The 15119-nt window shown below is 40.7% G+C and overlaps 1 protein-coding gene across 2 annotated transcripts in view; it reads left to right on the top strand.

Moving 5' to 3' along the window:
• The window catches only part of LOC107265729, a 100898-nt gene that overhangs the window by 77575 nt on the left and 8204 nt on the right, over positions 1-15119 (top strand). For both annotated transcript variants that reach the window (XM_025082989.1, XM_025082990.1), the window contains 3 exons: positions 2751-2932; positions 9687-9850; positions 11233-11434. In XM_025082989.1, the coding sequence (XP_024938757.1) occupies positions 2751-2932; positions 9687-9850; positions 11233-11434 (548 nt within the window). The remainder of the gene's footprint in view (positions 1-2750; positions 2933-9686; positions 9851-11232; positions 11435-15119) is intronic.

Below are 15119 nucleotides of genomic sequence, written 5' to 3' on the forward strand. Positions count from 1 at the left end.
AATTATCACCAATCAGTTCCGTTAGAGCGCGTACTTTCAAACGTAAAGGAAAATGGTGTCTAAAAAGGCCAGCAATTTAAAAAAAAAAGATCAAATTATACTTGGAAAACATTTTCTCTACCACTTTCACTCCTCCCTTCTAACATTCTTTTTTTATAAATACATAGAAGGAAAACTGGTACGCCGTACATTTATAGTTGCTCCATCTTTTCTTTTTTTATGTGTGCCCATATATCAATGCAGTCCTTATCGCGATAAATTTTTTGTTTAATATCTCTTTTTATCCAATGCATATTTAGTTGCTCGAGAGAAAAGAAATGCGAAAGAAAGTGCCGTATGAGATCGAGGCCACGGAAGCCTTACGGATATATCTGGCTTTCATGTATGACCGAACTCTCCTGTTAAGCCATTTGGTTGGACTTGGGTCATACATTATCTACTTGAAGTATCACACATCCTGCATATGAGATTCACAAGACATTTGTCTGACCTGAAAGAACAGTGAGAATGTATAAAGAAGAAGAAAGAAAAAACGCAGTAGAATGTATTAAGCAGACAATTTATTAAAAATTTTAATATATATTATTAGATGAGGAATAATGATTGTAGATAAGGAAAATATACTTATCGGGATTTTTTTACGGGGTGTTTTTAGGGAAGATTATTGCAGTTACTTAAAGCCTTGCGGAGTCTTGCAAACATATTTCTGTTGCAGTTATACAGGGATAATTTACGTACCGTTAGAATTTTATTGCCATAGTTAACTCGGACTGGGACAGGATTCGATTCAGTAATCGTTGTATGGATGCTAGACGATTTTCTATCCTGTTTCTTACTTTTTCTTATGGCTTTATTTTACTCTATTACTGCTACCAATAGCCACTAGTGGATAAGAACTGTATCATTAAGGACAGCGAGAAAGGTTGGGCGAATCTGTAAAGAATTTTACAACTGTACATTTTTAATGGGGATTGTTTTTTTTTCTATGGATTTATTATCATCCCATACATTGATTTTACCATGACCTTATCGGAATTCCACACTCTCCACCTTTCCCACGCAATCCACCAGAAATCCTTCGAACTAATTTTAAAAGAAGATATGGGCGAAATCGCTATGTCTAATTTTAAAATGCGCCCACATGTGTGGATTCATGCGTGCTTTTTCCACTTTAGATCTTTTTTCTCATTTCTTTAGAAACTGGCGTAGGTTTAGGGTTATCTCGCGTTGATCTTTACAGTTTCTTTTTTTACTTTTTGAGTTTTTTACTATTTTTGACGTTATGATTCGCGCGATGGATTCATCCATCTCGTCAACGCCAACCGCGAGAGGAATAGGAAATCGTTGGCTTGATGCGACAGACAGAAGGTGCGTTTACATGTGTCGAAAAAAATCGCACGAGTGCAATTCGCTGAGTGTCAAATGTGAGTCCCCGTGTGTGTTTCTTTGTCAGTATCAGCTACGTATACATATACATATAGTATAGGAGTCTTCATCAGGATGTGACAATTTCCAGTGATTTCCTATTTCAATTGACAATTGTAAACTTCCCTGCTTGCCTAACGTCATTGCCGCTTTTACTTTCTTTTCCTATAATTTCTTTTTCAAATAAATGCATCTCCTTTCTAAGCGCCTTAATAGAGGAATAGTCAGTCGGTCTATACAATTAGTCTGATATAATGGGCTTCAAATTATTTAAGTAGCAAAGTCTATTTAGGCTCGTTCTCATGTGCATCGGGCATATCGAAAAAGACCATAGGAATTCAACGGAGCGTCAAACAATCAATTAGCATTCCAATTTGGTATTCATGTGTGTACGTATCTACATATGATTGTAAGCCAACGCTAGCTTCCTACGTTGTCTGGCGTAATATTTTACTTGATATTTTATCAATACGCCTATGACTTTTTTCCTTATTCCGCCTGCGGAAGTTTTACGTACGACGGTATTTTTTATTTTACAAATGGGCGCGTTTTCACGATCGCTCCTGATGATTATTTTATATGCGGAGTGGGAGTGCTGCATTAACTTTCGACGACCGTGATTCTCGACTGGCTCGCTTGGCAGCGACAGTAAGTCGCCGACGGTAGAGTGACAGTGAGCGAAGACTGTCTTACAGAAACAGACAGAAACAGCTGAGACAAAGCAATTGTGAATATATTGAAGCAATATTTGATATATTTTCATTTACCATGGATTATATAGAGAGCAGGTTTTTACTTTATTTAAATTTAATGTGAATCATCATCAAGTAAAATAAAGACGCTATTATAGAAACAGAATACAGGTACGAAATAGAATAATGGATAAAAAAAATTGCTTGGCAATGGAAAATTTCATAACGTGGATAACAAGCAGCTTTACGTAAATTGTTGTGTTGTTCAATTATGCATTAGAATAAATATTCAAAAATCAAATATTCCTGGCGTTGAGTATTGGAGATGTACGAGTTCCCGTGTATTTGTCTAGTCGCGACTGTTTTTTTTTTTTTTTTCGAATTTTGCAAAAGGTCGTTAACGAGACTGAGTTAACTGACGAGGCTATTTGTGGCTGTAGCCAGAGTGACGTAATACACGATACGTTAAAGTAATTAAGCATATGTCTCCCGTAATTAATCTGCAGCTTGATTTATTTATTTTTCAGTCTATCGAGTGGGTATAAGGTGCAAATTTTGAAAAATCTATAATCCTACAAGGAATGTACATAAAAATTTGTTATAATATTTTTCTTCTTCTTTGGTTGATTTCAGGCTTGATAGAGCGTTGGGAATTTCTATCGAATCGAGCGGAGGAGACATGTAGAGCGAGCGTCCTGCAACGGGATATGGCCGGTATGCGTCTTGAATTTCGTCAAATTCAAGAGAGGCTTCTTTCTTATGAGATCGTTCTCGATCAGCAACATGTCCTGGATGAGCGTATCAATCAAGTCACGGTGAGTCAAAAATCAGATATTTTGACGTATCTCTTTTTTTTTCTATCACTTTTGTCGTAGTCCTTTTTTGGAATTCTTTAGGAGAGAAGGTGATCGTCTCTTATCGGGAGAGATCAATTATGTTGTGAAACCTAACAGTCGGTCATGCTGCATGACCTTAAGACCTTTTTACACGTGTCGTTGATCAATCAGATGCCTTTTATAGTCACGCTCAATCGTTTATGTGCTTGAATATGGGTTTTACTATCTAGGAGGGAGACTGTTGCTACTTGACAGCATGTTAATTCCTGACTTTGAGTTTAGTATTGTTAGTTTAATTATTGTGCTATTAGCACGTCTTATGTGGTGCAGTTTAAAATTGTAAAGTCCTTTAAAGTGGTATACAGTCGATGTATGTTCGAATGACCTTTTCAATAATTATGGAAAATTTTTATTCCTAGACTATCGAGAAGTGGCAGGTTTTGACATTTCCAAACAATTATTATGCATGTTTATTATTTAATGTATGGTAATTATCACTTTCGATTGAAAAAATTAGCTTGCGACGGGTATAAGGTGAAATTCTGTTACTGACGACAGCTACATTTTTCAATCGAAAAGTAGTGGATATGTCAACTGTGCATTGAAAAACTATGTATGTATGTACAAGACATTTTATATGAAGAACTGTGCATCATAAGCTGCACGCTAACTAGTTTTACTAGCTAAAGACTTGTGTATCACGAAATGTGTTCCGTTCAATTCTGCACTATTATTTATTAACTGTGCACAGAAAATCTTAACGCGAAAAATTGTGCACGACATTTAAAAAAAATTGTATACAGATCATCCCCCAACATATGTTAACTCAGTATAGCATTTGACTTCTGATCTAACCTATCCTTATCCTACCCCATTCACATACCTATCATGGCTATTGTGTCGGATATTCTCGTTGGTCGACGATATTTTTATGACCAAACCACAGTGAGGATCAGTAATGGCATTGAAAAATATGTTATTGCATTTGTTCAAGCAGTATTCACCACCTTACGTGAACTCAACACTAATTTTACGTAAAACTTAAGCGTCAATAATTGCACGTTTTTATATTTTTGTAATAACTATGAATAAATTACATAACTGTTAATGGTATTTAAGAAATAATTTTTGAAGCATTATAAACATCAAAAATTTTCTTTTTTAGTGTTGACTTCCCGACGGTTTGCGTGTCTATTGTTGTGTACACAGTTATTAATCGGTCGAACGTAGTTAATGAACCGTTGTGCAAAATGTCGGTTTGTCGGTTAATAAGCACAGAATGACACATTGGTTGTTACGAAAATATTCTGCTAGAACCAATCAATCATCAGATTCCATTTGTCTTGTATCGATCGGTACTTTTCAATCGGGAAGCTCCCATAATCTTTAGGCCGTAAAAATAAGTTGGGCACAGTTCTTTGCATAAGGTATCTTCTGCACAATTATTTAAATAACATATATATTTATGTAAAGTTGGGTTTCATCCATTGAAAAAAATGAACTATCCATACATAGCGCCCGATTTACCATGGATTGAAATTTTTTTCCAATCGTTTGTAGATTGTTTGTAGGTACTTTATAGGTCATTGACGATATGAAATAGTCGATCTTTTAATTGTAAATAATGAATAGTCTCGTTTGGGAAATTCCCCAAATAGTGATTCAAGAGTGCCTAGCTCGCGTGCGTAGGAAGGAAAAGGCGGCAACATTCAAATAATATTTTTTTATGCTAGGCACCCAAAGCTGTGTGATCGCTTGTTAACGACTACACTAGGTTAAGATAGTCTAGAATTCCGATGCTGGATTCTTCGAGGTTGTTTTTTTTTCTTTTTAGAAAAAACATATTAGTGTGCTATTGTGAATATTGCCTAATCGACAATTTCTAGGTAATTGCCACTTGACAGGTTTTTGTACGTATCATAAAAATCGTCAATTTCTCTCAATGTAAAATGTGCAAGCATAGCAGTATCCTTGAAGTCATTATTTAGGATTTCCTCCTTTAAGTTTTCTTATGCGACCATATTACTGGATAAGCGTTGAGCTAAAGTTTATAAATCTTTTAAAAATTGACTAACATTAATATAAATTTTTCTTCTTTAAAATTATTATTTCAATGTTGCCGACCATTACTTCATATCCATGCACGCCAGAATGAATCAATATTTTGGCAATTTTCTAGATAAAGTTATTTTTCATTATTTACAATCAAAGGATCGACTATTTAATATTGTCGAGGACTTACAAACGATTGGAATTAAGATTATTTAAATACGTCGTTGATATGGGACTAACTATGATGTTTATTTATCGACAGTTGATACACATAATGTGAACGATGGTCGGTAACTGTAGAACATTGTAGGTAAAACTAAGATTTAGACTTCTTTACCAGGTATCACTGGTAACTGTACGAAAACTGTATATGTATCTATGTTATCGATAATTCATTGTTCTCCTTACCGGCAGATCTTTGCTACATTCGGACAGATTACGCCACTTTTCCGATAGAATAACCACACATACACTTGTTAACAATAGGTTTGGTAGGGTGTGAGGTCAGTTACACATTTAAGGACTCTTACATTGTATTTCATAGGGAAGCGGTAATTAATATTTCAATCGATATCGCGACTTATTCACGAAGTAATTTTTTGTATTAATATTGTTCTGTATATAAATCTTGCTATAATCGTTAACCCAACTAAGACATTTCGTTACCGATAATTAGCAGGCCAAAAAAAAAAAAAATTCGCTTTATAAAAATTAATGAAAAAATTTCAACTAACGTGCTTGAGGAAAATCGTTGAATTATATGGAATCAAGAGTCAATGATATTTCTTTTGAAATTCGCCAATAACAGAACAATAATGACACGAGTCCCTCGCGATCCACCTAAGAATTCGTCGAATTTATATTTTCCCAGATATTGAAATCAACTTCGTGACGCATGCATTTTAGTATAAAGAGCAGAAAAAGAAGAAAGGTAACGGAGAAAGCGTATCAAAAGAAAGCGGAGAGTATACGAAGGGAACAAAACGAGCCTAGGCTAAGTTGAAACAGAAAGAACACAAGAGACAGAAATATAACAAAACCAGAGGAACGAAGAAAGAGAGAGACAGGAAATGAGTGAGCGTATAAAAGAGAGTAAAGCATAGAGAAGAGAAGAGACGGTAGAAAGGTGGAAGCAGAGAGAGAGAAAGAGAGAGAGAGAGAGAGAGAGAGAGGGGGGGGGCGTAAAAGCGTAGTCGTGTCGCACGTACGCTCGTCTGACGGCGACGTGCCCGGAATCGCAACTGGCGAACACGCCTGCCAACCTATCCACCCCCATGAGGCCCACCCCCATCGGCGAACCCCCTCCCCCTTCTTCCCAGCTTCTCATCCCCGTACCAGGAGTTCCAGCATCCTGCCTGTGCCAGGAGTCAGAAGGTAGCAGCCACCCCACCAGCACCAACCCCCTCGAGGCATCCCTTCTCCTCCAACCCTCATTGCGAAGACCAAACACATGCGCTCTATCTATCATCAAGATGTATTAGCGTCCAACATTTGCTCGCTGAACTCGGTCCCTGTTCTGCATTATGCACGAGGAACCGGAAGACTTTGACTACTGCCACTTCCGATTTCCCTGCAGCTTCCTCTCTCGAAACTTAACCTTTTATTTTTTATTTTTCCCTTTGCCGTTTTGCAAAAGCGGTTGACGCCACTTCTCGACTTGACGATAACATATAGTACATTGCGCAGTCCAATATCCCGTCAATTCCTTTTGTCTTTACACAACGATTGACAATTTATTAAAACAAAATTTTCTTTCATGAATATGCATTTTCCTCTGCGAACCTAAAACCTTTTCCCACCATTTAACCTCATTCTTTGATTGGCTCTTGCTAACCGGTTCACGAGTAGACGCGACGGCGATTTCGAATGCGCGACGGATTGCGGAAGGCGCGACGGAATGAATGAATGCAGTGTGGCGCGCGGATCAGAATTGAGTGTTGCACATGTATTATGCATTTGTAAACAGGCTCGATCGGCGCATGCACATGCGCTCGCACATGCGATAGGAGGGACGGTTATGCACGGGGCGGTGAGATTTACGTGGATTTGTCATGTATCGCAGCTTTACCTACATGCGCAGCAGTATCTCTGGGTGAAGGTGCATCTGCACGTATGAGCATGTGCAGATGCACGCGCATATACATGTATAAAGTGGTGCTATCTAAGTAGCGAAGGGCGCAACACGAAGGTAACCTCGTGCGCCGTGTGGCGGTTATGTTATGCCGCGGATGCACGTCGACCATACTAATAATCCAGCGGATTTATTATTCCGCGCATCGGCCGCTTTTTATAGGCGCGCTGCTAACACCCTGATGCTGGTACGAAATACCTTCAGAAAGCGGAAGCTGGCAGGCTGCTTTTACGTTGCCGCGTCTTTGCCGATGTATGCGTTACTTCCTTTCCGCTTCCTTAAAGTCTGTCGGATATGCAGGATCTCGCGTGAGCTTCAGGCTCGATCGGTTAAATCAGCTGAGGTTTTACGTACTTTTTTTTCGGTTCCGTAGAGACATTATGGATGGGTGGGTTCGTATAGGCCATACTAAAGAGGAACCGGTTATGTAATTTATAAGTACATTATTTCAAAAGTTTTATACCGCACCGTTTAGTCGTAATGTCGATTTTTTTATTATTTAGGAATGTACTCTAGTACTTTCATTATTATTTTTTATTACCGCTAAAATTTCACTCGATTTAAGTGTGACCGCCTGTTACCTTCTCCATTTAACGAATCACTCAATGCGCCATAATGAAATCGAAGAAGAGCGTTAAAATCTGTTAACGAGACCGTCGGCGCACTCGAGTAAAATAAATGAACGTCCCGCGCACGCGACTAAAAAGTCGCCCGTATCCACTCTAGACCTTATTCGCATGATACGATCGAGACTCAAGATGGTGGCGAATGGCGAGAAAGAAGGACTGAGCCTTTATTCGGCAATCGGTAATCGTTCCCTGGCATTAAGCCGTTTTTGCAATACGCGAACCTTCTTCAGGACGTCCCAATGAGTATAGCTACTGATGTACATCGCAAGACTAAAAGAACGTATATTTACTTGACCATAATATATATATATATATATATGTAGCAGCACACTGTGACATATAAGTAACTGAACGAAGAACACGAATAAGACGAAGATAAGGAGGAGGAATAAAAGAAGAGTAAAATAAAGGCAAAGAATGAAAGCTATAGGTAGACAGGAGGAGTCCCTTCATTGGCTGCTAAGGATAGCAATTAAAATAGTGGAAGCGGGTCTTTGTTCCAGTTAGTATCTCGGTATTACCTGATAGGCGTAAAAAAAAAGCTAATTCTCCGTTTTACCGGGGTACGTGACGGTTTCTCGATGTAGGGGTATGGAAGTAAAGAAAGGAGAAAATGATAGGAGATACATTGGGACAGACGGAGGGAGAGAGAGAGAGAGAGAGAGAGAGAGAGAGAGAGAGAGGTAGAATGAGAGAATGAGCGGGAGAGAGGTAGAGGGAGAGGGAAGGAGAGAGAAGCTTTAGAAAGAGCACCTCATAGGCATGCAAGTCCCGGAGGCAGAGCGGCCGCTCTCTGTATACCGAATTCGAATCAATTGATTGGCTGTTGATTGGAAATTGAATTAGATCGGAATGCGCGTGTCTCTCCGAAGGGGCGGCCCGTTGCTTCTGCTGCCTTTCCAATGCGCCTGGAATATCAATGCCAACCACTTTTCCATTGGGCGACACAGAGAGCCATACTGTACCGTGTGGCTCTGAATTTCTGTACCATAATTTTAGTCTTTTGGATTTCTGTTTTTCTTAGCGCATTTCTCATCTTTTTTAAATACATTTTTGTTACTTACATTTCATTGGACTAAAACAAGATGTAAATAGAGAGATTTATTGAGATAAAAATTATGTTTTCTGTTGATATTCTCTTGGATGGAGTGGGGACCACTTTCCTCTCCCTTTTCTTTGCCTACGAATTTCTTTTCACCTGGTTGCGACCTGGTCCCTCTGTTGATGTATCTTCTCATCGCAGGAGGTAAAGGCACTTTGGCTTCCTAGGGGATGATGGAGACTCGCAGGGGTTGCAGTATGACCGCAAGGGTGAACTTTACGAGCAGTCGAGCTACCGGTGGTCAGGCGATGCTGCTATGCTAGAGAGTGAGAGAGAGAGAGAGAGAGGGGGGGGGGAGGTAAAAAGAATGAGAAAAAGAGAGTGAAACAAATATAGCAAAATACGGTTTCGCAAAGGAGAGATAGATATGTGTGACGAGGCAAGGGATGGTAACCCTAGACATTGGGGTGGTGGGTGGTAAGGGGGGGGGGGTTACTTCTTCTCGTTGCCATCGTAAACCCAGAGGTTATTTATGCGGCCCTCGTCGGCCGCCTCAAGTAGGACGACGGGGACGTGACAACGTGACGTGGCTACTCCATCGGTTTAGGGCGCAACCTACCTATACATCCCTTATAGCTTATTTATGCTTTCCTATCCTCGGATTCTTCCGTTTATCTGTCCGCGTGTAGTTTAACTGTTCCTCAACCTGCCTGTAAATGAAAATGTAAATTTTCCTGCTGGTTAATCTTACTAGAGAGATATTAGTGGGCGGAAAATTGTGTATTGTGTGGTCCTTATTTGAAGTGTATCTAATGTGGACACGCGAACTGTATACGTTCTGTGAAGTTGCTAATGTATTCTTTATTATTATTGTTACAGAATGAACTTGCTCGTATAAGTGAAGGCAAGAACGCACTATTGGCCCTCAATGTGTCGACGCATCGTCTAATTACCGATGCTGGAACTTCGGCGTTACCAGGATTCCAAGTTCTCAAGGACGAGGTGGCTGATCTTTATCGTCTCTGGGACGAGACCTCGCAGAAGTGAGTGTCACACGTAAAGTGAGATGAATATCTTATCCTGTTTAGGGGAATTTCTAGCCCTGCCCTAAGGCTGGTATCATCTAGTGCTATGGTTGGTACTAGTGACTAGTGATCCTAGTCGTTCCTATGGCGATGGTTAGGGGGGTCGTTGACTGACCATAGGCCAGTTCTGGGTGACGCTACGTAAATATTGTGAGAGGTAATGAAGCCTCCAGAGCAAACATAGGGGTAATCCGGCATAGCGCACTATAGAGACATGTGGTATAGTTTAGTATAGTATAGTTGTATCGTGCAGTGCAAATTGTATGGGGGTGCAGAAAACGTAGGCGGGATCATCTTCTGCGAGCCCGTGTCCAGGGGATTAGTAAACTGAACAGGAACGACCTGATCGCGACAAGACCTGACTTAATTGACGACGGGTTTACTCAGTTGGAATTTGCCGCGTCGCGACGCCCACCCTACGGGGCTTTACTTCGACTTTACATGATAGAATCGTTTTGGCCCTTCTGCTACCAGAAATTTTCATGCGTATAGATATACTTACTGAAGAGAGTAAAGGGTAGCCGGGGTTGCTTGTGCCGGGAATTTGGAATAGGCCGGAACTTGACCTCTCACCCCTAGTGGGTCACTGGTCAACCCCTTTGGCCAGGGATTGTATCCCTATCAGCGAACGGGATCAAACGCTTAGCTGAAAATTAAAACAGGGCTTAAGTACGTAGCAGATACAGGCAAATTTTGGACAATGAAAAATAAATAATATATATCCATGAATCCATATCCGTGAGTGTTCCGAGGTCTCTAATCCGCAATACAGTGTGCGTCTATCCTTATGAGAGAAAGAAACCATGTGCCCTAAGGCTCTTTTTGTATTGGCTCCATGGAAAATGTTTTTATTTGATAAAATGATGCTCCTGTCACACTGTCTGACACTATTCTGATAGTACTTACTTACTGTGAACTGGTACCTATCCACTAGAGACTGTAAATAACGTCGGGGATAAGGCAATACCATTGGTTCTCAAATTGAGGGCTGGTGAGCATGTTTACTCAACGGCCTTGCTTTCTTTTCCTATCCTCCTTTCGACGTGACGGACGCTTACATGACAGTTCCCGCTTAATTTGACCATGCCCTACGGCTCTATCGATATTAAGACGAATACTGCCTGACTTGGATCCCTCCGTTTCCAGTTCCACTTTGATTTTTATTCTGTCCACACATTTTATGCTACGCTTTTGTCAATAACGTAGTCATTGGTCACGTTCACAAATATCAATTATGTTTGTGAAATATTTTTTTACTTTGATTGGTTTGTAAGACAAACCAAAGTGCAGTAAAAAAAGGATAAATTTAATAAATTATTTTTTTATTTTTCTTGTTTTAGGGCTAATCAACAGTTGAGTGCACTCCAAGCGGTACAGCAGTTTGCTGCTAGACTTAACGAACTTCAGAGCGCCCTTAGAAGGGATAAAGATACCCTGGCTGTGCTCGACGCTGCACTTCAGGCTGGTGCGACGTCCGAAGTTGCGTCATCGATGCGAGACGTCGCTCGACTTCTTTCTGAAAAGCAAGATATCTGCTGTCAAGTAAGATTTGAATTTCATTTTTATTCTCACTCGAGTAGAAGTTTCTGATGATAAGCGGATTACAGGGTTTATCAGGGTTTGGTAATCTTGTTCATGTTAAAGTCAATTTTATTGGACATTTCAATGATTTCTGGGAATTTTTGAGTTGCTTAATGGCTCGTATCTAGACTGAATGATAATTAAATATAATGGCATTGATTTTTGTCAAATTTTTATTTAGGTACATCAAAATGAACACATAAATTGTCAAGGTATTAATAAACATTCAGCGAGGAGGATCTAATGAATTAATCATGCTCTGCAATATCTATTAAAAACAACTAGGAATATTGATTAGGTATATGTAGGTACCAGTCAAACATAAAACTTATTAAAACATAAAACCTGGAAACTAATGAAATTTTCAAGAATCACGTATAGAAAGACAAAACTGTAGGTCTTATAAATGGCGTTTTCTGTGTATAACTTTGCATGTACGCGATAAACTCGAAAACGGAAGAATCGAATTTAACTTTCAGAGGGCTTTAAGCGAAACAAAACAAAATTCTAATGCAGAGTGCTCAAGAAATAGAGTGATGCAATTGTAGAGCTATATAAATCTAAATCTAGCAGACGCTGGAAGAAACCACAGAAAGCGAGTAATACGAAAATATCAAGAATTCAAATTTATCGATTTAAAATAGCAAAAAGGTCGAAGAACGGAAAGATCACGATGCGTACCAATATCTCGGAAGTAACTGAAGCAAGCCGCGTCGGTCGATCGTGCCATTCGCATATCCAACTAATTTCAAGTGGACCTTCCATTACGTACATAATGATTCGTAACGAATCGCAAGCGATTTCGAACGATCGTGCAGATCTCTATGAGAGAAAAGGTACAGGAACAAGATATACGTAGATTATATAAGTACATTTCGATGATAGCCAGAGTCCTCTGATCTGAGCAGTGTAATGTACAGTGTGCGTATATTACAAGAAGCTATAGTATATTAATGCATAGTATAATTCAGTTCGGGGAAAAATACAAGTAACGGTGTGGATGCAAGTAAGAGGTTGAAGGTAGAAATGAGAGAGGCAAGAGATGATGGGCATAAGATGAAGATGAAGCATAGAGGTCGGAATCGAGATGAGTCGGTAAGGTCGGTAGGATGATGGTGCAGCGTGGGTCACGGGCGGCACCATAAGACCACCATAAGGGCACTAAGTGCACGGCGGCGTGTTTTGCATCCTGACCCTGAGAGACTGTACGATGATGGCTATTCCGACTGCGTATAAGGCTCACCTCCTTTTCCGAACCTCCTGTATCTCCTCCACCTTCCTCGTATCTTCTTTCGATTCTCTTGCCTTGTTCAGCTTCCAATCTCTTTCTTTATTTTCATTCTTTTGTCTTTCTCCTACACACCTTCTTCGTATTCGACTATGGTCACGGTGTAGCAGAACACTCCACCTCGTGCACCTGCCCATCCTAACCCCTTATAATATTCCAGGACGCAATCGGACCCCGCTTTACTCGCGCTCCTGAAACGGGGCCCTACTATGCTCCCACGTCTCACAGATCTCGCCGCCTCAACAGGCCCCCCCCTCCCCCTATTCTTATAGGTTCCCACAGTCCCGACATGCTGCTTTCGTACAGTAGAAATTGAAACTTTGAGTAGGCACTGTTGATTTATACCCGCTGACTAAAATATTAATGATAAGCATTGGTTTCGAACAAATTTTGATTTTATACAAAATTTACCAATAAATTAATAGTCAAGTTGGATACTTGATTATTAAACGAATCCAGGCTTGAGAAATTTCATGGCTTCTTATAGAAAAAAATGGAATAAAGGATAAACAAAATAATTCATAAGGATATGATCATTTGTTCAGTTAGATTTACGATCGCAATCTAACGAGCCTGGGTTATATGTATCACGCAATTCTAGTACCTGAGAATAAAGATATTTCATGCGTGTAATCCCGTATCACAGTAACGACTGACTATCCTAAGGACAGCATCCCCATCTCTCATACAGTATACGTCTAATAGAGCAGTTAACTAGTAAGTGTATGGGAGGCTGTACCTGGTCCGTCACTGATTTCATCTGAGATTCAATTAAGAACCGTTCGGAACAATGCCTTGCTCGGGTCAGGGTCATAGATCACCGTGACGCTACTGGCTAACCAACCAGTTGCCATGAGAATCATGAGAACCCCACAGACTGCACCACTTCCAATCGGATGTATCAGGTGTCTATGCACATTAAATATGATTTTCACCTGTAGCCATTAACCCAGGTTGATCTCTAGTTAAAAAAGAAAAAAGAAACTAGATAAAAATACTCTATGCTCAATAACTCCTTATATCCACTTTATGCTGCTATCACGAATTTTCGTCTTATCCCCACTGGCACCTCGCGTCACCTCTTGAAAAGGGCCCCACCCTTTGACCGATGACACTTGTCGGTCCCGTGGCTCGCCTAAACGCCGTCACATCCCTCCATTTCCTCCACATCCGTCTCGCATTTGCATATAAAGTAAACTCCCTTCTCGACTTACTCCATCGGGCACACTCCTTGGCATCCTCCCGCTTTCCTTCGGACGATAGAAGAAGAAAGTACTAGTGCAGTAACGTCTGATACCGTTGTGGTGGTAGGACCGACAGTGGTGTCGCTAGTAGTAGTAAAATTGGTAGCACTGGGTTACTCGCAGGCTCGACTCCCGATTGCCCTGCGCTCATTTCGCCTGTCAGGAAGACGTACGGCTCTGCCTAGAATCCCTCTCCCCCCAAAGTTGGCATACCCACACTATCCGACGACTGTAGGCTTTTTTTTTTCTTTGCATTTTCACCCTGATTCTTTACTCCCGGATTTTCTGGCTCCTTTGCCAATGAGAATCCCTCTTGACTCAGTCAAGACTTCTTGCGCCGCTTCCTGAAATCGAGACGACACACTCGCACTCCTCTACTGGATTTACAATACCCCGGGGAATAATCGTGGTTGAGATATACCTCAGTACGGCCCTGATCCCCGACTTCTCCGTGAAAACATCCTGGAAATCCTCTGTATACTCATGTCGAAATCAAACTTCCCGCCAAGCAGATTGCGTGGGATTGGCTCATTTTTCTTGTTTAGTGCACTGAAAAAATAGTATGCAGTCACGGCGCATTGCGTTCTGAATATTCTCCGTGCTCTGTACGCAGAGGTGACTTCCTGGGGACACTTTGTCTTTTCAAAAATGAAAATGAAACACAAAAAATGGCAGCTGATTCTCTAGCCTAGGATTTGCTGGTTATAAAAGAGATGGAAAAAATCCATACATTTTGATAGCTACTAAATAAAATGTCGACCAAATGGGAGAGGAAGGTCCGGGCATCGCATCGGAGTCTCGGAATCGTTTGGCCTTCGTAAAAATAGCGCGAGGGTGTCGGGGATCCTGGAGCATCTCTAGGGAGTCGGATCGTTAATCGCCCGGACGATTCCCTTTCGGCTCACGTAGCGGGATGGCCCGTGGAATCAGCGTAAAAATACAAATTTAATATCACCCGAGGATCAGCGGGCCGAGCGTGGTGCCCGGACCTACTGGAGAAGTTCCTGACTCCTTCCACTCCTGCAAATGGATATCCGAACGGCTTCGTAGTGCTGCGGCTAATCGCCGATATTACTGGACTCACGGGTTTCCACGTATTCTAGATTTCTTAAGG

The sequence above is a fragment of the Cephus cinctus genome, unplaced genomic scaffold (genome assembly GCF_000341935.2).
Source record: "Cephus cinctus unplaced genomic scaffold, Ccin1 Ccin1_scaffold0238, whole genome shotgun sequence".
In the NCBI taxonomy this organism is placed as follows: Eukaryota; Metazoa; Arthropoda; class Insecta; order Hymenoptera; family Cephidae; genus Cephus; species Cephus cinctus.